Source organism: Cyclopterus lumpus, chromosome 17 (genome assembly GCF_009769545.1).
Source record: "Cyclopterus lumpus isolate fCycLum1 chromosome 17, fCycLum1.pri, whole genome shotgun sequence".
Taxonomy (NCBI): domain Eukaryota; kingdom Metazoa; phylum Chordata; class Actinopteri; order Perciformes; family Cyclopteridae; genus Cyclopterus; species Cyclopterus lumpus.
Window position 1 is genome coordinate 10,333,170 of NC_046982.1, and position 26,513 is coordinate 10,359,682.

Below are 26,513 nucleotides of genomic sequence, written 5' to 3' on the forward strand. Positions count from 1 at the left end.
CGGACAACAATGGCGATAAGTCCAGGACTTTATAGCTTCCTTGACATGATCTGATAATGTGCAAATTATAAATAACGTGTCAATAACATTGTCAATAAACTTGCCTTTCTGCAGTATGTGCCAACTGATAACCTGTTGGCTTTACACTTTTGAATGACTCCTTTGTATGTATTCCCACTCCAATATCCAATTTCAGCAGGGAATACATTCAATTAAAAAAGAAAATGCTGTTTCATGGGGACTTTAATTATGGCACCAGTCTGACGTCACACCACTGGAGTCTATTTCAAAGCAACGTCCCAGGACAAGGGCGAGAACATTAATTAGTCCTCGACCTGATTTATGTGCATTTGAATAAACTTTTGTATAAGAATAACATATCCAAATCATCAGACTGGTTTAACTTAACATGGCTCTCATACAGACAAACTCCTGATCCATTCTCTTTTCAAAACTCTCTCCATTATGCTTTTTTTTAAAATAACAATCACCCTTCTTTCGCAAAATGACTTTCATGCTGCAACCAAAGACATGATTATGTTCTATAGTTGGATAGTGCCATCTGCTGGAAGAAGAACACAACTTCAGCTTTGATGAACGAGCAACTTTCATACCGTTCAATCTTGAGAGCAGAGTGGGGATACAGTAAAACTACAGTGACTTTATAGTTTCTTAACTTTTTACAGTATTTTCAACCTTAAGACATAAATGAAGATAAGTTAAGATAAGATTAATAAAAGGAAAAGCCAAGTATCACTCTTGCATGTGTATATTCCTGGTGACTAAGTCTGTATACCCAGCAGTCCATAATATGTTGGGGACATAACATATTATAAACATGTTTGACAGAATTATAGACCCATGTTCACTTTTCTAAACTATTTATGTACATTATACAGAAATGTAGGTAAAATGCAACAACAAAATGGTAGCAGTAGTACTCTACTGTATAGTCCATATATTTAATTGATCCAATTCCCAACAGATAAACAAAAAAGTAAACACATTCAATACGCCTAATTTTGCGTCCCTCCCCTATAGTCTCTAGTCAACGTGCTTTAGCAATATCACACCTATTCATACACTGATGGCCAAGGTGCCACCTGCCCATCAGGAGTAGCTACGGGAGCAATTTGGGTTTAAGTGTCTTGCCCAAGGACACATCGACATGGACTAGCTGGGGATCGAACCGCCGATGCACTGACTGAAGGACAACCCTGCTCACCACTCCTTTTCCTCTTGGCTCCACATCTCAAGGATTCTTTTTTCAACATGATTTTTTTTTCACACAGTATTTCAACCATTATTCTATTCTATGTAAATAGTTGTGTTTATTAAAAATAAATAAATACATTTGTGACAAGGAAATGATAGAGCGTGCATAATGAGCCTATGACTGAATATGAGTGTGCGTACGCCTGCTCTCTGTTGCTGTCCAACGTTTGACTCTGTACCCATTGCACAAACATGTTTAGGCAAGAAGTCAAATGTCATATTCCCCAAGTAATCTTATCACATGATTTGCTCCCCGGTGAGTGGGTGAGCAAGAACATCACACTCAGGCTGCTATAAGAAGGAAAACCTTCTGTCATCGTGTCCTCTCATTGTCCTGTTGCTCAAAAATGTCAACAAAAAAAAGAAAAAGAAAAAGGCAGATATTTTTCTCAACTAAGCTAAAAGAGACCAATGTTTGACTGCAATCACCAGGACGGAAACACCACTTCCAATGAAATATATTCTTGTTCTGTAACTTCTGGATATGTAAATAAACAACAGTTTGCGAAATAGTTAATCTCCGAAGCTGTCAATGTTGGTTTCACAACAGATGAAAAGCCCCAGTGGGCGGTGGTTACAGATCACGTGATAACTGGCGTCACCGTCTCTGTCATGGGCCTCTGGAGACCCACTGTGTTGTTAGGTCTGTTAGGGAGCAGAGGATTTCAGAAAAGCATGGTGAGTGTGTAGCATGACACGGTATGTTGTGTATCTCAATGTGTGCCGGGGTCAAAACAATGATGTTCGTATGGCTGTGTGATGAAAAACAGCATGTAGGTCGGATTAAATTTTTCTATTTTTAAACGCGGTGTAACGTTCATATGGGTCCGAAGGGGAACAGCCACTGACGTTAGCGTCGTGTAGAAGACAACGGCCCGTGGCGTAATGTCTGCCTCGGGTTGGTAGTTTAAGGCTCACGGACGGATTTAACTATCTGTTTGTCCCTTCAGCGGGTCTCAGTTGCTGAGTCACGCCAAGTCAACCGAAATATCTCGGGGGTTTTTTTACAGTTATGAAAGCGTGACAGCTAGCTGGTCGGCTGTGCTGCAGCCTCAGCGCCGATAACGCGAAGGGAGGAAATGACAATCAAGTTGCTTATAAATCTATGATTATATTCTTTGGATATGAATTAACATCAGATAAAGAGAAGCTCCTTTTATGTCTTATATTTTAAATTGTCCAGGTTGTAATGCATAGCAGTAACCGCTGTCTTTCCTACCTGTTGAGTAAGATAGACGTGCATGCAGAATTTCCACATCATGTTCACCCTGTTGTATTTTTAAATTCAAGGGTGGGGACATTATTGATTACACAACCTTACTCGTATTTCCTTGTCTTGACTTGTTTTCTTGACCTCAGTCATCATGTCATTTTCTTCTGAGATTACTTTTGCCCTTTGGTTTGCTTTCATGGACTTTAGCCCTGACTAACCCATCTGTCTTATCCAATCACACACTCACCTACTACAATCTGATTTCTTCCCTTCTATTTGCAGTGTGCTCAGGCGGTAGACTGGCAGAATGCCAAGTCAATCTATGAGTTTTCTGCCAATGACATTGATGGCAATGAGGTGTCTCTTGAGAAATACAGGTAATATATATATATATACGTTATTATTCCATGAATCATGAATATTTTGTTGGCAGTTGCCATGTTTAGACTTCACAAATAAGCAAACCTTCCCAGAACTGTTTTCCCAGTTTAACCTCCTTGTTTATTTCTCCCCTACCAGAGGAAATGTATGCATCATTGTAAATGTAGCCTCTAAATGAGGAAAGACCAAAGTAAACTACACTCAGCTAGCGGGAATGCACGCCTCCTACGTTGAGCAAGGTTTACGCATCATGGGCTTCCCATGCAACCAGTTTGGAGGACAGGTAACAAGGATAAACTGATGACAACATATATATATATATATATATATATATATATATATATTCATAACTTCAAATGTTCTAACTTGATTTTTTTATATTTTTTTGTATGATCAAGGAGCCAGGGACTGATGCAGAGATCAAAGAATTCGCCAAAGGTTACAACGCCGAGTATGACCTCTTCAGTAAGATTGAGGTGAATGGAGACAATGCTCACCCTCTGTGGAAGTGGATGAAGGCACAGCCTAAAGGCAAAGGAACCTTTGGAAAGTAAGTTGTCCTTTTTTTTTTTCACCTATTCTTTTTAAAATGGGAGCTTTGTGTCTATATTCATGTCATCCTGCTGCAAATGCCACATAGCTGAAGGGAGGGGACAACGATTACAGCCTTGGTCTTGTTGATAGTTTTGGCCATAATTCCTGTTTATAATTTTCTCCTCAATTTCATCTCAGTGTGTGAGGGCTTAAAAAGTGCACAATTTGAATGGGGATGTGATTGTAATATGGTTTAACAGGCATTATTAATTTCATCTTCACTTTTAACAGTTTTATTAAGCTTGAACAAAATGATCACGTCTCTGCAATTCATTTGGTAATTAACATGTAACCATAAGTAATGGGAATGGTGGCTGAAGAATAGGACCCATGTTGATGGAAACATTTCTTAGAGCGCTATAGCAGCTTCATACAATCCCTTTTAAAGTTGGAGATGAATGTAGATACAAAGCACATTTTGATATAGTTGATATATTATTTATTTTAGTTTACAGTTTTTACATTTGCCCTGAAATGGGAACACTGTCATACAAATCCTTTTTCAGTTTCTATTACTTCATCGCACTGCTTTCGTCCTCTTTATTTCTCATTTGCTTTGGGTGGGGTAAAACTGAAGAGATGATTCTGTCATGGTCATCTGATTACAACAACTAACAGTGAGCTAGTGTTAATAAGGGTGTTCAAATAAGTTCAGTATTTGTATGTGTAGAAGAAAATGTTATATCTTTAAATTGTAATAACTCTATTTTATTTGTTGTCTCTAACAGTAACTTCTGTGCAGACAGAAACTATTTTACATGAATCAACAAACCTCTGAATGATACATTTTTGGTGTAGTGCAAATTCACTACTACAGACTTGATCTTGGTATATAGGTTCTCAGACCTGTGTATAATCCTCACTCTGGTTAGAGAGAATTCTACAGACTTGTTATGAACTTCTGTCTCCACTGCGCATCTGAACCAGACAAAGAATTGGGCCTAAAGTACATTTTCATCAACACCTGCTACTATACCGAAACCAATTTGTTGTTGTAACAGGTTTGAGTCTCGGGCAGGCAGTAACTTGTTTTATTAATTTCAGTCCCGTTTCCGCTTCTGAACGCTCCAGGCATCTGCTACCCACTCTCATTCCTCGTTCTCCTCCTTCCTCATTCTCCAGCTTCCATAGTAGGGTAGGACTCTTCTATGGAAGACGTTTGTCTGCCCTGAACCACACCCCCGCTCCACCCACTCTGCAGCTGAGCCTAACCACACCCCGCTGCCACAGTTGTAAATAAAGTACCCTTAATAAGCTACGCTTGAACAACCGACATTCGTCGTCATCTCTTTTCATCTTGATACCATATGTAAAGAGTATAAAACATACTATAAAACATCACGGCATGTTGGCTTAAAGCTGTTTTTTCTTGTGGCTCAAAAATCGACAAACACCTGCTTGAGGACTGATCGAGAAGAAGTGCATTTTACCATATTTGTTGTGACAATATGAGTGACGTAGACGTGCGGCTGCGGTAAAGGCTTGTGAAGTGAATCTATATATTCAATATCTGTCCTCCCTGGACACCGGTCACTATTGTAATCCATTGTAACTGAATGGAGGCTGTGCTTCATGAAGGTAAAACTGCAGTTTGTGATGTAATATGTTTTTCCTCTCAACAGTAACATCAAATGGAACTTCACAAAGGTAATTTGCTAAGTAGTTGGCACTGTCCCTTTTTTCTAAGAAGCATCTTCACTAAAAATACAATAGGTAAAAAGCTAATATTTATATTGTCTTCCTCCAACAGTTTCTGATTAATAAAGAAGGACAAGTGGTGCAGAGATACGGGCCAACAGACGATCCCAGCGTAAGTTGTATGTTGTGCTGTTAATTATGTTTCTGTGCATGTGTCAACTTTCTCATGATGCTGGTGCATATACAATAGTTCTACTTTCATTTAATTAGAGCTTTGTTAATCTCAACCTAACAGGGGTTTGTTGCATTGTGCTTCAAAGTTTATGTTAATATATAGAGAGGCCATTACAAAAATGAATGGCCTAAAAAGGGAGATTAACTGGTTATTAATAATCCATTGTTCAGATGTTTGCCTTTATCCATATGTAATTCAAATTTGTAGTGAACAGTACATATCCGTCCATTGGGCTGCAATAGTAACATTTGTACTTCTTTTTCTTTGCAGGTGGTGGAGAAGGACCTGCCACCGTACCTGTAAAACTGCTGTCTCTATGTGTCTGTGTGACTCCTGACCTCTCCCGTGGACTTCTTGGTATTGGTGTGTGTGTTTGTCTGGACCAGTGACGGCCTGTCTGTAAACCCAACATTGGGAAGGGCAGGCCTGATGATCCCCAGCGTGCAACTAACCCCCAGAACACACTCATGCCAGACCCGTAAGACCATATGAGAGGACCTTCATTAGTTATGCAAAGTAGGGGCCCATCACATCTTACTTCATACTCAGCCATTCCTCTTTCCAATACAAATACCATGTTGTCCTTTCTTAATGTTAAGTGACAAGTTTGTTCATGTGTCAGTGTCCATTTATTGTAATGACATAAGATGCCATATATTTAATAGATTTCTGAAAAGCTACTGATAATATTATTTGCACTTAACTTGCCGAAGGGTCCATGATTGTATCTGTAGCGTATGACTTGTCATGTGATGAAATTGGAAAATAAATGCTGTCCAGAACAATAAGGTGTCAATTTACATGCACCTTTGCTCACCTGCTGGTTTCATGAATGTTTACTAAATTACTATTTGTTTTGATACTATAAAGCTAATATGATAAATCTAATGCAAGGTTTTGCTCTGCAAAATGTAAACCAGTTTTTAATTAGTGTTGGTAATGGCAGTTATGCGTTCCATAGTTTCCTCCTTTTAGTGAATTTCCCCATTCCATTGTTATGGGTTGACATGTAGAATTATCCAAATGCACAGTTTTTTAAAAATGTTATATCAAATGCAGTGTGTTCTTAAACTTTAATTTATGGGTCGGTTATACAAGTGGATTCCCAGAAGGTTTCCTAGAAATAACTCATTTTAGGGGAAATAGATATGTATAATTGGAAAATCTGTATGGAGTATTAAGCTTTCCTGTTAAGCTTTGCCAATAGAAAGTGTATAAAAACAACTTTAAGACATAATTAGAGCTTATATCTTATAACTGCGGTATTTCATTATTGTCATGACTTTTTTTCCCCTGCAATCCTATTTTTGTTGTATTGTCGAGGACATGATGGGATTACATGCCGACGTTCGTCCTCATCAAATGCAGAACCTTATTAAATGTACCTACAATTAAATAGTCTCTCCCCTTTCCAGTGGTATCATGTCGCCAGCTAATTAGTGAAGATGATGCCGTCGCGGCTCGCGCATCAGCCGTTGCGTGAGAATGATGACGCTCAGGAGCGCCAGCGATGATCAGCACCGCTGGCTCTGTGCGGCTGCGTTGGCAAACACCAGCGACATTAAGCGCCAACATGATGTCATTGTAGCAGTAAATATTGAAATGACGGGGGTTTGGTATTGTTTGGAAGCCTCATTTAGTCTTTGCTAAGGAATAATATCGTCGGGAACAGCCCGAGAGATGGACGGGAGGACTGCGGTAACCGGGGACGACGGGAGGACGAGTGAGGAGGCTGCCTCCAGCCTGTGTTTACAGCTGGACCTGGGGGACTCCGGTTCGTATGGCTTTCCTTTAGCATCGGTCAAATAACCCCTCGTGCTGGGGGTCCACCCAGCCTGTGTTTACAGCTGGGCCCGGGCACTCCGGTTCCTTTAGCGGTCAAATAGCCCCTCATGCTGGGCTCCGGTAGCTGCCTGTGAGAGCAGGTGCACTGGTGATAGAAGTTGGGCAATAGGGAGGCAGCATCCTGTCAATTAATCATTTCTGATAAGGAGATTTTTCACTGTACAGTGAACATATTTATACATAATGTTTTTGCCACAAAAGTAGATACAACACATTGTAGTTGGAGGAACCTAAGAGGTGGAAATGAATAATGAATTGCTTGGTTAGATAACAGTGTCAAGATTCAAGTCACTGCTGTTCGGTTGTAAACGGCCCACAGTGGCTCGATGCACGCTGGCACACACACAGGGTGCACATTAGGGATGTGTTCACTACGCACAGTCCAATTAGACCTCGGGACCAACTGCTGGAGACATGTTAGGTCCTACCTGAATGAGTGTGGAGCTATTTATAGACACACAGGAGCTATCTTTGTACAGCATCGGCACACAGTGTCATTTTGCTCTTCTCCTCAACCTCTTGTCGGTCTTTATAATTCATTCCACATCCCTTCGCCTCCTCTTCCTAGCTAAATCTGAAGAGTGCTTTCCATAATCTGATATGGAATTATAACATAAACCACCCACTAATCCCTTGTGTGGGTATCAATTTTAGGCATCGCTGTGGATGTCATGGCTACAAATACAACACAAACTGCATGACAGGTTTATGATAGATATTTCTGTGCACATGTTAATGAAGGAAAACAGATGTGATCCTGATCAGTTTATCAGGTTGTCTTTGCATGTGAATGCTCATGTGTACGTGGTTACGCTGGATGTCTGTGCACACATGATTATTATTAAATCCACCAGATTATACATATGTGTGTGCAGAGAGCATCTACTGCTGTGTTTAGTGTCACATTAATATGTCGCAGCAACCGGCCACCACTTTCTCAGCTGATAAGGGAGAGATCTAATCCTCTTTATGGCACTCACACAGGCCCTCAAGGCATTTTTTTTCTTAACGTTGACACAAAACGTTTCACTGCAAAAATATCTGAGTGAGCTTTCAGTAAATGCATTTTAACACTCGCACGTTCATAAGCCATTTTACAAGTGGCTTGTTTCGCACATCAGAAATGCGACAATGTGCTTGTCCTGTTTGCTGCTTGCAGCTCAGTGGCACATTATTCTGGCCTGACCCTAATCCCACCGAGACTCTTTGTGTGTGTGCTCCGGCCCCGGGATGCTCCTGACATTGTTCTGCCCGACAGGCTTTGATGCAGTGGTAATCTGCAGGCTACAGGTGTGGGCAGCCGCGTGCCACTGTGTGACAGTGTCCACAAAGAAATTAATGTAATCATGGGGATCCACTTATTTTTGTTCGTGCAGTCCAATTTGTGTTCCCTCTTCTTAAGTGTGTTCCATGTGCCAACAACCACTGATATCTATTACAGACATTCATAGTGCCCACAGGAGGAATTCTGTTGACGTTGGTGATCACCTGACTTTTCCTTTAGCACCACCCTCATGGTGTGAAAAGTCACACCATGAGGGTGGTGCTAAAGGAAATGGATTGCTATGACATTTAGTGCAGATATTCATGTCCCGTGTGCTAAACATCATCAGCATGTTTGCACTGTCATTGTGAGCATCTTTATATGCTGATGTTAGCATGTAGTTGACATAGCTGTGTCTCAGAGCCACTAGTGTCACATGCAGGCCAGCAAATATCTAGTTCATCCTAGATACAAGCAATGATAACCACCTTTTATATCTCACCAAGATATTCACCATTATAACAACAAAAAGAAACACGGTTGCTGCTTGAGTCAAATATAGTTAGTAGTCCATCGTCTTCTCTTTCTCTCTCTCTCTCTCTCTCTCTCTCTCAAAATAGAATATGCTGTGCATGTTAGTTTGGATTTGTAAGAATTCAGATGTTGTTTGCATATACTGACCCAAAACAACAAATCGTTGTATTAAGTATGATACTATTCTTGTGTTCTGTCACAGTGATTGCAAACTCTGCTACAACGGGTGTTGTATTTAACATGGCTTAAAGATTCATTATCCGTGCTCTGTCAGCTGCCTTAATCTTCACCCTCACATGACCTGAAATGTAGCACGATGATGTAAACCATTTAGTTTGTATTTGAAGTACTATGAACTGTCTCTTTTCCCATTCACTTCCTTCCTTCCTGCTTTCTCTGCGTCTTTTATACACAGTCACATACGTACAAGGCCCAGTTTCGTCCTTCACGTAAAGGGGAAAGATTCTTCCTAATCCTCATGTGTGATTGGCCGACAATGTGACCTGAAGACTTTAGCCAATGGCAGCACTCAGATTAGGGAGGAAGTCAATCCAATAGATTTTACCTTTCTTGGTGCACATCTCACTGATCCAGGAATAGAAAACATTGACTGCACTCCGCCGTGGTCTGACAACCGAATGTTTCTTTGGTTCAACCAGAAATGTTGCTGCATGTCTTTCTGGATTAGAAAACAATTGTTAACCTGTAGGCACTGAACTCCTCTGCTGGTGAGTTGACCACCAATTGATTTGGAACAAGGTTAATGAAGTTACATTTGTATGAAAGTTGCCAAATTATCTTCTAGCTGTATCTGTTGAAATTAATTTATTGTGCATTTTGAGTAGCCTGAGCTGAGGGATGTGGATCTGGACGTTAATGAAATAATTGCATCCTTTTGCAGAATATTATCTGTTAAAAATGTCCAACTCTTCTTTGCACTTTAAGTTATTTACTACAGCTTCTGTTTGTCTTGATACTGGATTGTATTCCTTGTAAAAGAAAGAAGGTCTCAGATGGGCTAATTTGGTTAAATAAATACAAGTAAAATTCATAAAAACAACATATGCCCTAATGAAAGGTTGAGTTTATTGTAGTTCATGTCATGTACTCATAAACCCATCTGGGTAACAATTATCAAACCAAGTGTGTCTCTGAGGACAACGTTGACAATCTCTGTTAAATTATAATGTGCCTTATTAGTCTAAGTAATGTACTGATCTCCTGCCCTCTCTGTCCACAGATTCAGCCAAGAAGGCGCAGATAACAGAGGTGAGAGGCTACTTCACACTGTACACCTGTCTGTCTCACCTGTCTCTGTGGTTTCCTTCTCTTTCCCTTCTTTCATCTGTATTGGTTTATTGCATTGTTCAACCCCTTACCTGTGATTGAACAATACAATACATGCAGAACCTATATCACGTACACATTTCCTTTTTCTCTCCTTATAACAGATGCCGTCCCCATTCGGAGTAGGCCAAGCCCATGAGAAAAAGATTGGCCATAGGAGGGTAGACGCCTCTGGAGAGACAACATATAAGAAGGTCGCCTCTCCTCTTCATCTGTCTTTCTGTTTGTCTTTATCTTTTGCCTTAAATACCTCTTGTAGGTTTGTTTGGCGTCACGATTTTATCAACTACGTTCCACCCACACCTGAAGGCAACACTACTCTGTTGTTCTTGTCTCTGTTCTCCGCCTCCAGACTACCTCCTCTGCCTTGCAAGGGTCCATCCAGCTAGGTATTGGATACACGGTAGGCAACCTCAGCTCCAAGCCCGAGAGAGATGTGCTGATGCAGGACTTTTATGTGGTGGAAAGCATCTTCTTCCCCAGGTGCGTTTGTACGAGCGTGTGTTTATGTGACGGCGAGTTTGTGGCAAGCAACGCACCTTTTTTAAAATCTTCTTTAACTCTTCTTGTTGGCCCCATCTTGCTCCACGCAGTGAAGGCAGTAACCTCACTCCAGCCCACCACTACCCAGACTTTAGGTTTAAAACCTACGCCCCGGTGGCCTTCCGCTACTTCCGAGAGCTGTTTGGGATCCGACCAGATGACTACCTGGTGAGATGTTTATTTTTTTCTGACCACTGCTGCTGCATTGTCAGTATGTTAATGTCTTATAATGAGCTATATAGACTCTATAAAACAGACAATATGTCAGTCTATATTGTAGAGCATCAGAAGGGAAGTGAATATTTACACATCATACATAATTATTTGCCTCAGAACGCCTTACCAATGGTCATATTATCATATTATTGAACTATATTACACATATATATATATACACACATTTATATTACAATGTCCTTGTCTATGACCACAAAAATAAAGATTTGATCATATTTAATATTTTTTGTTGTGTCTCCAGATTCTAACCAACTTCAAATATTGCTCAGCTGCTTCATATGCATAATTTGCTTCAGTTTAACACAATTATTGCTTGTGCAATGGTATTCAGCACAAGCAAGAAGAGGGTGAATGTAACATTTACACAGTTAAATGTTTAACTTAACTGCATTAAGGTGTAAAAGTCATATTGCACAGTTTACACTCTTTGCACCCATTACGCCCTTTTGTACTTACTAATGTTTACACACTTGCACTTTGAAAGAAAGTTCCCTTTTTGGTTCTGGTGAGCAATGCCATGTGAGTGGGTGGATGTATTAATCTTTTGGTTGGTTTATTGGATCCAACATTAACAGTGCTATGCAGCCCTGCAGCGCCCATGAAGTGTTAAAGCTCGGATGAAATTACAACCTCTCATTAAACAAACCTTTCCTAAGAGAACATTGGTTCCTCTAAAACAGGCAGTATAAGTTTAGAAATTGAGAATGTCCGCTTTTATGACGGTTGTATGTAGAAACACTCTTTTTAGAGAGTGGGGTATTTTCAGGCTCACGTTTTTGATTTAAATCGTTGTTCCTCTGCGTCTGTGCTCTTTTTAGTATTCTATATGTAATGAGCCACTGATCGAGTTGACAAACCCAGGAGCGAGTGGCTCGATATTCTATGTGACCCGCGATGACGAGTTCATCATCAAAACTGTTCAGCACAAAGAGGCGGAGTTTCTCCAGAAACTCCTCCCCGGGTACTATATGGTGAGTAAAGCCGAGCCCTTCCCACGCCACAATCAACTCAATAGCCAAAAAGGTCAACATCCATGTTATTATGATGTATTACATACTGTGTGTACAATACAATATGTAGTATAGACACATTTGTTTACTAAACATAGTGTGTAATAGTGTGTCTATTCTGAGATGATGGGATGTGGGATGTTTGTGTGAATGCTGAGGAGCAACGCAGCACCTGAAACCTCTAGTCTTCTTAATCCTCTTGATCCTACCCTCTGGCGTTGTCCCCGGTCAGCAGTGACGCCAGCAGTTTACTTTGTAAAAGATATATTGTACCTGACCGAGACCCGGGCTAAGTTCTCCTTAATAGGTTAACAACCAGTGGAGACACACAAGAGTTGGCTGAGGCTTGTGGAAGGATCATGATCCTCTAGGCGCATGGTGCTGAGGCTGGAACACATGAAACTAAACACCTTATTAATGTGATTCTCTCTGTCTCTTCCTCTATGGTGGCTGCATGAACCCCTTCTCCAGAACTTGAACCAGAACCCCCGTACTTTGCTGCCAAAGTTTTTTGGCCTCTACTGCGTCCAGTGCGGGGGCAAGAACATCAGAGTTGTTGTGATGAACAATATTTTACCATGCTCTGTACGCATGCACCTCAAGTTTGATCTAAAGGGCTCCACATACAAGAGGCGAGCATCCAAGAAGGAAAGAGAGAAGTCCAAACCCACTTTTAAAGACCTGGACTTTCTGAACGACGTTCCTGAAGGCCTCACTCTGGACCAGGACACATATGGCGCTCTGGTCAAAACTCTGCAGAGAGACTGTCTGGTGAGAAAAGAAGAGCGGGGAGTTGGATGAATAGTGTTGTGTAAAAGTAGATTAACACTGGGCATTTTATTTTAACAAAGCCGCACAGCCAACCACACATGCACTATTGAATTGATCGCTCAGTAGTTGAAGAATAGAGGAAGAGAAGAGAGAGAAAGTACATTTAGTATTTTTATGCATATGTGAAAACAAATTGAATATGTCCTTTTGAAATATCACGCGTGTGTTTCATGTCAGGTTCTGGAAAGCTTTAAGATTATGGACTACAGTTTGCTGCTGGGGGTCCACAACAAAACCCAAGCCAAGCGAGAGCACCAGTCTCAGGGCTCACCTGCAGCAGGTGGGGACGAAAAGAGGCACGCAGCTCAGAGAGCCTTGTATTCCACGGCCATGGAATCCATACAGGGAGGCTCCACATGCAGGGACACCCTGGACCACGATGACACGTTAGTCACCATCTATAATCTTTGACCTGTTTGCTCTTATCACCACGTTACATTGACAAACGATGTTAATGTTCCCCTGTCTGTCTGTAGTATGGGTGGTATTCCAGCTGTGGGTAGTAAAGGAGAGTGCCTCCTGCTCTTCATTGGAATCATTGACATCCTGCAGTCCTACAGGTAGGCATAACCACTATAAACCAGCAGAAGTTAAAGGTGCCATGTGTCATATGGGGTGAGAGTAGGTGGCTTGTTTGTACACACTTTAGGCTTTACTTTCATTACTATTGCAAGATAAGGTATTTGTGGTGCATTCATATGGTGTAATTACTGGAAACATTTGTTTCCAACTGGAATGGATTTGAACGCCCTTGAAAGTCGGAACAAGAACAAAAAAACAGCCGATATGTTGTTAAAGCAATAACATATCTTGTTTGTAATGTCTATGTTGTTGCCACATTGTGACTCAAAGCTCAAGAACACACTGAAGCCTGAAGAACGACTTCCCAACTTGCGAAATGGGACGGTTTGAGAAGCATCCCATTGCTCCAGTGGCCAGTGCCAGTGTGTGAGTGCTCAGCCAAGACCTGAGAGTTTTTAATCCGTGCTGGCTGCCTTTCCAAAACTGTTAGCCGACTGCTGTCAAACGTCAACTTCTGCTGCAGCTGAGTGTCTGATATCGAGTGCTGTGAGTTTGACAGCAGGTCAAACACAATATGCACATTCAGTCTGCTGGCATACACGTGTGCATCTTTATTGGTCAACTCGTGAATTTAGTTGTAATTCAACACAAAATAAATTATGATTTTCAAAGTTTTTTCAACATTTTCACACTAATTATTCAGCGGCATTAAAATAAATAATTTGCTCTACATGACGTCAATTATTTCTAATGTCTTACACAGGCGTGATATTTACAAGGTAGCTTTAAATTTAAAAACTGAAAGATCATGCCTTCTTCCCCCTGAACCTCTTCTGCCTCCTCAGTCTGACGTACTGTTAGCCTGCTCTCGTAATCAGTCTGCCCTTCATCTGGTTGTTCAGGACACATTAAATGACAAGGATTTTTCTCTGGCTTCAACATCAGGAAATGATTAGTTTTAGGCAGACAGTAATCCAGACATTATGTGTCTGCAAGGAATATTAATAGATGTGAGATCATAAGGGGAAAAGCAATCCCAGACTTGTCAGACTGTTTTCAATCAAATACTAATGGAGGAGACACATAACAGCTATTAAAGTGGCAATCCTTAAGAGCTCAGTCTTGGTTGATACCTTTTGTTATTTGATTGAAACCAAAGAATTGTGCTTTGAGTTTAGCAGCCTTGAGTCTTTGGCTGTATACAAAAGTCCAAACTAACAAATATCTTTCAGAATTGTGTGCATAGGTTCATGTTTGGTGTGTTTTCAAAAAGAGGGAATTTCGCCACATACACCCAGTTTGTAATTCTACAGATCTATAAATATGTAATACTTTCATCAGTGGGACAGAGGCTCAATCACCATTGTGTTGCCTCATTCAGCAAAAGATAATTACATACTTAAGTACTTTAAGTGTTGATATAATGGTGCTGAGCACAAAAGCAGTTTTTTTAATGCACATCAGCATTATGAGTGGGGCTGTAGCCTCTGATTCAGAGCTGCCAGGTAACCACAGTAAGTCACGGAATGAGTTTAACTAAATAATTCAATTGTTTTGTCTGACAGAATGATCAAGAAACTGGAGCACTCATGGAAGTCCCTCATCCATGACGGGGTGTGTACCTTTCACATAACTCATATGTAATTTAATGTAATCCAAGCAAAGCAAACCTCACCACATTTGTTTAATTTGTTTACCATATTTTGTCACTGTGTCTGTCTTTTATGTAATAAGTTTAGCACATTGATGGCATTATGTATACAAAAAGTGTGACATTATTCAAATCTTTTTTGGTATCGCCCCTCAGGACACAGTGTCAGTTCACAGACCGAGTTTCTACGCTGACAGGTTCTACAAATTCAGTAGCACCATCGTCTTCAAGAAGAGCAGCTGTGAGTTTGTGCATGGGCCATTTACTTCTGCAGTGTGTTATGTTTGACGACAACAATGCCAATAAGGCATACTTATTTAGATTTCCTATTAATTACAGGAATATTTTACTTTGTGGAATGAGAGCAAACGTAAACTATCCCCTGCTTTCACAGCATTGCGGTCTTCTCCATCCAAGAGAGGACGAGGGGCTCTCTCAATGTCCAAGTCCAGTGCAGGAACGGGTTCAGCCGGGCAGCGTCCCTCACTGAGCGATGAGATGCAGGACAACCTGGAAAACTTTGAGAACCTTCGAGAAGTTCGCAGCATGCTGGAGGACAATGGTAGTTCACTTCTTATCCACTTTTACTTTTTCACTGTTTTTCTTTCAAAGTGAAAATGAGATGCTTAATACCATATATTGTTTGGCCATGTAGCAATAGCCCTCTGTCATCATTAAAGCTAGTGAGGAAATGCCTATGCAACATACTAGTGCTGCTAGAATACAATAGTAGATACTAAACAGTGAACTTGTGATTGAAGGTTTGCCCAAGTTACCTTTAATGATCCCTGTGCAGAAATGCTGCAGCAGTAACTCATCAAGACTAGATATGTATTGATATATGTAATGATAATGTAATGTATTACAGGTGTAGGAGCATGCATTAATTATTGCCCACATCAACACTCATGAAGGGGTTAAGAAAGGAACAGGATGTGACCATGCCTTGGAAATCTGTTCAGATTATTGTTTTCGTAGTAGATCGTCCTCTCTTATATTTAATGATCTCTTGGTTTTAATTATGCCTGTCAGGGCGAGAGCCACCCTGCACTCCTCCTTCTTTTGAAGATGCCACCACAGCTTCTATTGCCACCACTCTCTCCTCTAACAACTCCTTACCCACAACCCCCTTCGATACTCCAGAGCACCCACGCTACAGGAGACAAATGCTTTCCCCGAGTGTGGCCAGGTGAGAATAATCATATGAATATGCAATGATGCATCTTTTATGACAATATTTTGTGGAAAGAATGATGTCCTTTGTGCCCTGTTCCTCCCTGCTGATTTCACATTCTTCACTGTCCTGGGTTCTTTCAGGGCACAGAGAGAGGTAGTTGAGGTTCATGGGGAAAAGCAGGACACAATTACAGTGGAGGTGCAGCTCAGGTACACATGCATAACACAATATCATGGTGCAACGTTCAGAGCAGCCCGTGCAACAGTATTTTAACATTGTTCTTTGTCTTCATACAGTAAAATCCCAAAGAGCACTGAGCTCACACAGATGACAGAAATGACCTCTCCCAGCCACCTGTCACCTGACCACCAGCTCCATGCCGCTGCCTCATCCACCCCTCCCTCTGTTTGTCCATCCTCAGCATATTCCTCTTCCACTCTTCCTTCTTCCTTTGTGTCTTCCTCCTCCGCTGATCAATGCATTAGCCAGTCATCCTCCACACTCGCTTCATCCATCTGTCCATCCACCAAACCACTCACTTCTCCTGCCGCCGCTCAGTCTTCCACTCTTTCTTCTCTAATCTCTCATTCAACTGCTCAATCCAAACTTCTCACTTCAGCTCCGAACACCTCCACCCTCCCACCTAGTTCAGCATTTACTCCCATCTGCCCTGCATCTTCTCACTCCTCCACCCCTCCCTCTTCTCCCCATCTCCCCTCGACCCCTCCCTCCTCCCACCCTGCAAGCCCCCAGGTACCTCAGCAGGCGCTGAAAACACCGTGCAACCAGCTGTCTGTGTCCAGCAGCCACAACTCGTTGGATGGAGAGGTGCAGGTGTCTGACATCTACTTTGTAAGTCCCAAGGATGTTAGTAGTAAAACTAAAAATAATTAACTGGAAGCTGAACCACCATACACCTAAAACAGACAGAATAAGAAATACAATTCTCACCTATTTTGAAGAGGCTTTCTGTGTAAAAAAGAAATAAAAGAATTGGATCTGGATCGGGTGTATCAGTACTCATTCGTATTCAGTAAACTAGAGAAAGCTCTCTTAGGTTGGTTTTTGTTGACATTCCTCTTCCAGAAAGTAAAGATAATTTCCCTTCTCCTGTTTTCCTTTGATCCACTGGGTCTCTAGCAGTGGCCCAGTCAGGACAGCGTGGTAGAGTTATGATGGTGAGGGGGGCGGGGGAGTATGTGTGTGTGTGTGTGTGTGTGTGTGTGTGTGTCTGTGTGTGTGTGTGTGTGTACTATGGGGTTGCTCTGGCTGTCCCAAATGCTTTTATCCAAAGCACGAGGCTGCCACCGGTCATAGTTCATGCAACACTAGGTGTGTCTTTCCTGCACAGCATGATGTTTCAATATCTATATTCTACATTCATGCATCATGTCAGCGTCATGCACAGCTCTCCATAATCCTCTCTTTCTCTCTGTTTGAATATTTTTTTTACATTATAACATTCATTCTCCATTTTCCACTTTCTTTCCTCTCTCTCCTCGATTATAACTGCTTCTCTCTTCTCACCTCTTCCCTCATAGTTCTCCTCCACTATTTAATAATTCATGCATTTCCCTTCACTTTCCTGTGCACACATTATATGCATTTGTGTGCTCATTTTCGTGTGTGTGTCCATCCATCTATCAGTATGCAGATGGCAGATATTGGGTGTACTCTCCTGTTCTTGGCCGTCGTAAGCTAAACTCTAGCTTGAGTTACAATGTAAGTCTGAGTCATTTGTTCTGCGTTCCATCGCATCGCTGGTAACGGTTCCTCTGGGACTGTCAGCCACAGCTGCTATGGATCTTCAGAAGTAGTTTCTTCCCCACATTATTTATTTCTTCGTCTAAGACTGCAAAACACTTTTGCATATTAATAGCTAAAGGGCGATTATATGCATTTGAATGGAGCATGCGTCTTTATGTTACAGTAATGTAATTGTTTGAGGGTCTTTGACCTGCATTTACTTAACTGTAGCTAGCTTGTATTGGCGTTGTGCTTTAAGCGATCCATCAAGCTTTTGCCCTGAAGCACTGAGGTACAGAGATTAATGTTGTCAGTGCTTGGCTTTTTACATTTTAAAGGCCCTGAAAACATGGTTTCAATTATTGAGTATTTGTATACAACATTGAATATCCATTACTTACCATCAAAACATATCTGCCTCATCTGGTTTGTGTAGATGTGGTTTGATCAGATGGGCAACCCCACGCTGATTCAGGCGTGTGACATCCCCTATTTTCAATTTAGAAAAGGCAAACTAAACATAAATTAAGACATTTCTTACATGTAAGAACCAAAACCGTTATGACTTTGACAGAAAATTGTTTGGGATAAGAAGCTGATTGGGAAAATATGATTTTGGGGTCTTTAAAGTAAAGTAAAGAATATCCAGATTATATCATCCCTTCTAACTAAGAACCTGTAGATTTCCCTGAGTTGCAAGTTGTCCTTTTAAACAGTAATCATAGGTTGCCCGTGAGCCCTCTGTGTGCATCTTGGTGCCTCCAAAATGTAAAATTGTACCGGGCTGCTCTAGCCCATCCAGTATGTGGGCGCTTTCTTTATGAATTATTATTTCCCCTAGCCCTCCTTTTATTGGTCTCCTCTTGTCTCCTCTCTTCTTCTGCTGCCCTCTGCTGCCTGCATTTGATCACAGCAGACTCCGGAGGATCGGGGCTGGGTGTACTCTCCTCTGCACTTCAGCTCAGAGTCCAGAAGGGGCTCAGACGGGGAGAGTGAGACAGTGAGTGTACGGTTCAGTAATTATTCATCATCAACTCACACAACAGAAATTAAGTGTATTAACTGTATGTTTTGCTATTCTCCTGTCAGAAAGTCTCCTAGTCCTACTAATTCCCGATGTCTCTCCCTCTGTATTTGTCTCTTAGTAACTCACAGTGGAACAGCAGGGATGGGTGGAGCCAGAGGCTGTCCCCATATACAGAAGCTGTGAGGTTTTAATAACAAAGCCACCAGGACACTATGATAATTAATGCTAGTTGCCCAGGCTGCATGTGGGAGCTTGCTTTGCCCACAGAGACGAAAGGAATGAACTTAGAAGCATTCAAGTGTACAACAACACAAGTATGTGTATACACTCGCATAAATTCAAATGAACATACATACATAAAATGAAAAAAAGAAAATCATATAGCATCAATTCCTGGACAATCTGACAAGCAGATAAATAAAGATGAATCACAATTAGCTGAGTGACACTGTGTTTTAAGTATGTCGCAGTGCTGTTGCCTGCTGCGGAGGATTGCCCTGTTCATGAGTCACGCTGCTCTGGGCCAGCTCTGTTTATGCAATTTGGACATATGTATTATTGATTTCTCCTATTGATGAACTACTTCTGAGTTTATTCATGCGTTGATTTTTCACTAGGGGCATGTCAAAGCTGTATATAATTTAATGTTAGCACTTTATCAATGTACATGTGGCTGAAATTGTATTTGTCTGGTTATTTTGTCATCAATTATTGTTTGAAACACTCCAGCACAGTCAATGTGTTGCGTGCGGTGTACACACAGTGTGCTGTTTTTTCCAGGGTTGTGTGGTGGTCCACTGAAGAAACTTTGATCTGACAATGAATGGTTGTGTTCAAAATGCCTTATTGACAAACTCATTTTCATAACTGTTTTTCATATTTTGGTCACTTCTAACCATTTAAAAATAACAAAAAAATATAAACATAAAGAGTATTTTATTGTGTGTAAATACCAGATATTTGATGAACAGTAAAAAAAAATATATATATATAGAGACCATGTATTTACACCTCTTCAGGATTTAGGACCAAAAGATCAACAGCGAACAAAAGAAAATAAATAAATGAATCTTTTGTAAATGATAGATCAATTGTGTGTGCGCTTAAGCACATGCATGTCAGTTTGTATGTGCCCTTATGTCTCAGTGGGCGCATGTGTTTGCATGCATATTAACGTGTGATTGGAAGACATTCTGTCCTGCCTCGTTGTCAAACTGTCAAAAGCTGTAACTTCCATTTGTTGTAATAGGCCATGAAAGTCTGAACCAGCTACTCGCATGTTGGCTGTGTGAGAATATGGAAATATCATCTTCTATGACTGGATTAATAAACGACCCAATGAAACAAACTGAGCTAAACTGAAACAACCTCAGATTGTATAGAGTTTGGTAAGAACATCAATGTACTGTTAGCAGACAGCCTCCCTTCTGTACATGGGGATCATCAGACTTCCTGACTGGGTCGATAAGCACTGCTGTAACATATGACTGTGTTATTTGAGTGTGCTGAAGTTAACCTGCCGGTGTGTAGGCAACAGTGTGTGTAGCTGATTACTGTGTTGAAGAAAATAAAAATGATATTGTTTAAAATTATTTTTGACTGTTAAATGTTATGTGCATAATTAGTCCACTAGAGGGCACTACAATGTCTCAGAAAGAAAGTATAGTTCTTAATGCTGCACCATCTTGTGTGGAATCTTACAGTCATGCACAGTCTTGAACTATTTGCTTAAGACTTAGTTGCACTGTAAAATTAAATTACACGGAAGCATATGCCAATATTTAAGCTGCTTAAGTGCCATAAATCTTTTTATTCTGTTCATGATAGACCTGAAATGAAAGTTTATATTTAAAGCTTCATACTTCAACCCCCCACATAACAGTGACATTTAAATACTCGCAAACATAATGATATGAAATTGTGATTGCTATAGTGGTGCTGGCATTTTACATCTACAGAGGCTTTGCTGCTAAAGATACACTAGAAAAAAACAGACAAAGATCAATATGGCTTTAACTAAAACACCCCTCTGGGATCTTAGCCATCTTAATACATACACACACACACATATATATATATATATATATATATATATATATATATACATACACACACACACATTCACATATAGAAAAAGGAAAACGAGAGAATACAAGCTGTAGTCCCCCGAAGTAGACATTAAAGTTAGCTCAGTGTGCGCTCACTGTATTCCTCTGCATGTGCATTTGTCTGCGGGTACACGAGCATTGCTCTGTGGATGCGTGTGCTTTATTTGTAAGCCAGTGTTGCGAATGTCACTCAGGGTGACAAGTGAGCCATGTCGGACCATGATGGAATGTGTGATGGACAAGGATCAGCACCCACGTGACCAATTGTCCTGGAATTAAATTGTTTTCCTGACCCTCTTTTTGTCATCCTTCCTCTGGAAACACCTAATCCTTTTGCTCATTCTCTTGCCTCCTCAATATCCTCCCTGATATTGAGCCAGGTGGGCACTTCCTCAGTTCAATGGTGCCAGTGATCAACTAAGGTAAATAATTGTTATAGGGTACGGCTTGTTATATTCTAATATAACAAGCCTTTCATAAAAGGATCTGTGTACCCAAAGCTTGAAATACAATATCTTATTCATCCCATAGTTGTCAAAAGCTTACTGAAAACACATCGATGAGGCCAACAGTTGTACTATTCCTTCATTATGATGAACATGGGCAGTGTAGTTTAATGTAGTGGCTACTCACCTGAGCACCAACTATGCAGAAATCTGCAGTGGACATTATCAACTCCACTTTTGAGTAACGTTTGCTAAAACCACAGTGGCTGTCTGTTAAGGTCATCTTTTGACCTTGGGGTCAAATGAAAAGAGTCCTATGAAAAGTTTATTGTATAGTATCCAATAACACATTAGAAAGTCTTGTATTAATCATCATGGTTACCAAATGAGAACTTTAGAACTATGATGTTATGGTCAACAGCGGCAACATTTATACATCTGAGAAAGCTGAGCTTTCATCTGCAGGACACATAAACAAATGCCTTTGTTCTTTCAAAGGACAGGGGGGCGAAAGCCACAACAAACAGGCAAGTGTGTGTGTGTGTGTGTGTGTGTGTGTGTGTGTGTGTGTGTGTGTGTGTGTGTGTGTGTAGAAGAGATGGGAAAGAGGAGATGGTGTTAGAGAGAGCAGAGAGAGATCAAAGCAGGGGGTATGTTTTTGAATATCTGTGTGAGAGGTGGAGCCTCACCTACCCAGAATGCCTTGCCTCACTTCTTACAGCCCACTCAGGTTTTAGAAGATTCACTTTTCTTTTCAGCTGGTTTATTATGGTATCTCTAGACAATCATCTCCAGCTATTCTCAGAGAAAACTGTTACTTGGTGTGACCCAGCAGTCCACCTCTGCTCCGTGATAGTAAAACTCCGTCTCCCACACGCGTCAACACGTGTATGTCGAGCTGCGCACAAAGTGAAACATCGACAACATTTCAACAGACTCTCGGTCTCATTACTCTCACTACCTAAACACACTACCACCACATTGGATCAGATCCCACCCCCTTCTCCCAATCACATGAGGGAATTGACGCGTCGCCTTTTAACTCGGCATGAGCAGCTGCAAACAGATGTCTATCTGTCCACACAGGGAACGTCGTGCCCTCTCACACACAGATGAAAAGCCATAAAAGTCTCCGTGGTGCGTTGTCAGTGTCTTAAGGCAGTGTTTATCTTTGGCAGGCTGAAGAAAACAAAGCCATCGATTTCTAATCCTAATCCCCTTCTACTGCTTCTCTCCTATTGATCATCTATCCATCGTTAATGAGATGGAGAGATAGAGGAATGGAGGGCTGATGAAGGGCACAACTTTCCCTGCTGGTGTGCTGTCCTTTTCTCTCTCTCTCTCTCTCTCTCTCTCTCTCTCTCTCTCTCTCTGCCCATCTCTTTTCAATCGCTCTCTTTCTCTCTCACGCTCGTGGGGCTTTCACTGACCTGGCATTCTTTATGGTGCAATACAAAATAAATGCAGCCCTGGTGCGTGTGTAGAGGTTTATCAAACCTAGAGGCTTGCAGAGCTGGAGACGTTTCACCAACATATTGAAATTGGATGACATGGATGAAAGCACTGCATCCACAGTGAGAGTGGATAGAGTTTCAATCCAAACAGCATCGTGGTATTTCAGCCCGTGTCGTACCATGTCTCTGAGTCTGTGGTGACGTCTGCTCTCTCTGGTAAATGTCTGATTCAGTGGAGTTGGCTTCATGTTGAGGGAACTCAGTTCCCTTTATAGGATTTTAGTCAATCATCTTCCTCACTACTAACTTTCACTGATTCATCAATGTCTATTATTGGCTTCTTACTAATCTATGGAGTATAATTGTCACAGAATGTGACAATTAACAACATGTTCAGCGGGTATTTGGCGACTGTGTCTTGTCTTGTCGAATCCTTTTTTTACGGCTGCATGTATCATTACTATTGAATGAATCCCTTTGGTGATGCATCTACAGAGAATTAGTCCCCGACTACAGTTTCCCGTCTGTAGCGTCTTTCAGTTCATTCTTTACCGTTTTGGTTCACTCTCCCTCCTCTGATCAACAATCGTGTTTCCAGTCTCAGCAGGCAGCTGTTTCTAGCGTAAAAGCTCAGATGAACCGACTGTGTTTCTTGAAGAGTATTTTACCTTTGTTCTAGTATGCTGTACTTAATTCCTGCTGAGGGAAATTGTTTGTTATCATTAAATTGTATATCTTCTTTATGCTTCATATATATAGTTTGTGATTCAGTGTCTTCACCATAACAACATATCTGAGTCTTTCAGACCACTACAGTAGACCAGATATAACAGTTTTTACTTAAATGCTAAATTTCCCTCAGATTTATTTTTAACAGATTCTTATGCGTTCACTAATGTTCAGGACTTGAAGAACAAATGCTTGAGCCTTTTGGATCCTCTGTCCTTCTCACGCTGTGATCACAGCAAGATTGTAAAGAAAGAGAAAAATCAGGGGGAAATCAGCTGATTGACAATGGCCATAAGCAATATTATTCTATGGACTTACTTAACCCTAAACCTAGACAGGCACAATTTCAAACACTGAACTCGAATGTAAGGAAGAGATGAAAGCTCTTGAACACCTGCTGTTGTTGTTAGAGTGCATTTGGATATGGTGTCTGTGTTGTTTGTGCAGAGACTTGTAGGATTAATGTTAATCACAGCGGTATCCCCTGTGGGATCATGGGTAAACAATCCATCTAATGTGGGATGTCCATCAGCAAAGCCCCACATTCCTTAAGCGTTGCTTCTGAGTGAAACTCACGGATATCCTGGACTTAACTTGAGGCATCATCACAGGCAAAAGGCAAACAAGAGAAGAAACAAGAGAATGATTGCCTAGGAGTGAAGACCCTGAAGACTTGCAAAACTTCTGGACACACAATCCATGTCACTGCAAAAATGGCACCCTGGGGATGTTTCTCCCTTAATGTGTGATAATGGCTGCAGCAGAAGTCATTAATAGCAGGCTAATGTGTGTCAGATGCTACCTGTCCAGCAGCAGCAGGGAAGAGAGAGCCAGGACACGAGTGACTGGCCAGCTTAATGAGAGGGACATGGCCTGCCAACTTGGGCAGCTGCTTCTCTAGTGGGACTGAGTAGTTTGTTTGTGTGTGTGTGTGCGTGTGTGTGTGTGTGTGTGTGTGTGTGTGTGTGTGTGTGTGTGTGTGTGTGTGTGTGTGTGTGTGTCTTCTCATCTGTGCTCTTTCTGCTCCTTTTCTCAATGTATTTCTCATCATCAGCATCAAGAAAGCAGTTATACTCTACATACACTGGCACACACACACACATAAACACACACACACACACACACACTCAAACACAGACACCTTCATGAGGTTACCGTGGGAATGCCCGGGGCATTCTGTCAGTCATTGAGGTGATGCCTTTAATCCTGAGACAAATCTAGACTTTGTGCTGTGTGTCTCCGGCTGTGTGTGAGTGAGCGTGCCTGTGTATAAAGCCCAATCTCACACCCATTAGATTACGGCTGGCTGCGCAGCAAAGACACCCCACTGCCACTCCCCAATGGCGGAGCGGGCAGGATTAGCCAGCTCTATACCCGCCCTAATCTGAGGACAAAAACCCACAATCGCCTCCCACTGAGATACGGAGACAGAAATATTCAATTTGATTTGCCCTCCTCATTATAACAAGAGTGTCATTTAGGGTTAAAATTACTACTGCTCACTCTACCATCAGTCAATGTGGATCCAGCCCTAAACGGTGTCCTTTTCATCCCTATTATCAATCCCTTTCATAACAATTTGGAGCAGCTCCAGACCTTGCTCTGTGGCAGGGAATGCAAATGCAAAAGAAGATCAAGCGTCTGCAGCCATGCAAGCGTGTCTGCACTCAGCAACCAGCTGGGACTACGGTCGGCATGCTAACCTGACACAATGACAATGTTTACGATGTTCACCTTCTTAGTTTTGTGTGATGGCATGCTAACATGCTCTACTTAGCACTTAACACAAAGAACAAATCAGTGGGATAATAATTAAATCAGTTTAGCAGGTATTTGGTCATAAACCAAAGTAATGGACTAATTAGATGTCTTACTTGATGATGGCTATAGAGGAAAGGTCAGAGGTTCACCAAAGTTGGGAGAATTCTTCACGAGGGACACATGACTGTCTGCACCAAATGTAATGCTAATCCATCCAATAGTTAAGATGTGTTATTCAGAGCCACTAAAGTCTGCCTCATGGTGAAGCTAGAAGAAGTCAGGGGATCACTAACGACATTAAGATTCCTCCTCTGGGAGCAATGCTTGTCTGTAGTGACTTTTGTGTCAATCCATGCAATAGCTGCACCGATATTTCAGTCTGGACATTGTCATCAATAGAGCTAAGTCTGAAAAAGAGTTTATCTACAGTGTGCAACCAGTTATTTCCTATATGAACAGATGCCTTGCTCTCAATTTCGAGTAGAGCTCAGCATGTGATGCATCACCACAAAAGGCTACCTGCTTAATGTGTTGTGAGTGTCTCATTATTTGACAGAAGCTGCTTGTTCCATTGCCCCCGAGCCAAGCCAAACTCTTTCTTTCTGTCTCCTACTCAGAGGCATCTGCCTCATTAACCACCATCAGCATTTTGTTTGCTCTGCGTGATTTGGATGTACTGGGAGTAAGGTGGGGGAAGAGGGGGGGGTCACTTGTGCGTGTGTGTGTGTGTCTGCAGGAAACCCTCATTAGACTAGAAAAACACTGACATTTTCCACAAAATCGAGATCATATCTTTTCATCCTTTATCTATCAAAGGATTCCTCCAATCAATTCCCTGGTGTGTGTGTGTGTGTGTGTGTGTGTGTGTGTGTGTGTGTGGTAGTGGGTTGTGTAGAGACAGATGTTGATGATTCGACAAGTTTGCACAGCAAACTCAGCCCAATT

General features: G+C 41.4%; 2 protein-coding genes across 3 annotated transcripts; both read left to right on the forward strand.

The window, feature by feature from the left end:
• The first annotated feature begins 1,817 nt into the window (after positions 1–1,817).
• LOC117746743 (phospholipid hydroperoxide glutathione peroxidase-like) lies at positions 1,818–6,152 on the forward strand. 2 transcript variants are annotated; one of them, XM_034556048.1, is made up of 7 exons: positions 1,818–1,953; positions 2,771–2,865; positions 3,008–3,152; positions 3,268–3,419; positions 5,086–5,110; positions 5,214–5,280; positions 5,607–6,121. In XM_034556048.1, exons 1-7 carry the CDS (start codon positions 1,888–1,890, stop codon positions 5,723–5,725), a joined length of 669 nt encoding a protein of 222 aa, XP_034411939.1. In that variant the 5' UTR covers positions 1,818–1,887; the 3' UTR covers positions 5,726–6,121. The 2 variants fall into 2 exon arrangements, with proteins under 2 accessions (XP_034411939.1, XP_034411940.1); XM_034556049.1 differs by having other exon boundaries at positions 1,824–1,953; positions 5,214–5,273; positions 5,607–6,152.
• An 864-nt stretch (positions 6,153–7,016) lies between these two features.
• LOC117746485 (phosphatidylinositol 4-phosphate 5-kinase type-1 gamma-like) lies at positions 7,017–19,475 on the forward strand. Its single transcript, XM_034555639.1, has 18 exons — positions 7,017–7,110; positions 10,220–10,248; positions 10,431–10,520; positions 10,679–10,809; positions 10,920–11,037; positions 11,925–12,077; positions 12,588–12,887; positions 13,125–13,333; positions 13,424–13,507; positions 15,035–15,083; positions 15,277–15,361; positions 15,515–15,682; positions 16,153–16,309; positions 16,438–16,506; positions 16,594–17,149; positions 17,945–18,019; positions 18,957–19,043; positions 19,189–19,475. Exons 1-18 carry the CDS (start codon positions 7,017–7,019, stop codon positions 19,189–19,191), a joined length of 2,457 nt encoding a protein of 818 aa, XP_034411530.1. The 3' UTR covers positions 19,192–19,475.
• Positions 19,476–26,513: the final 7,038 nt, after the last annotated feature.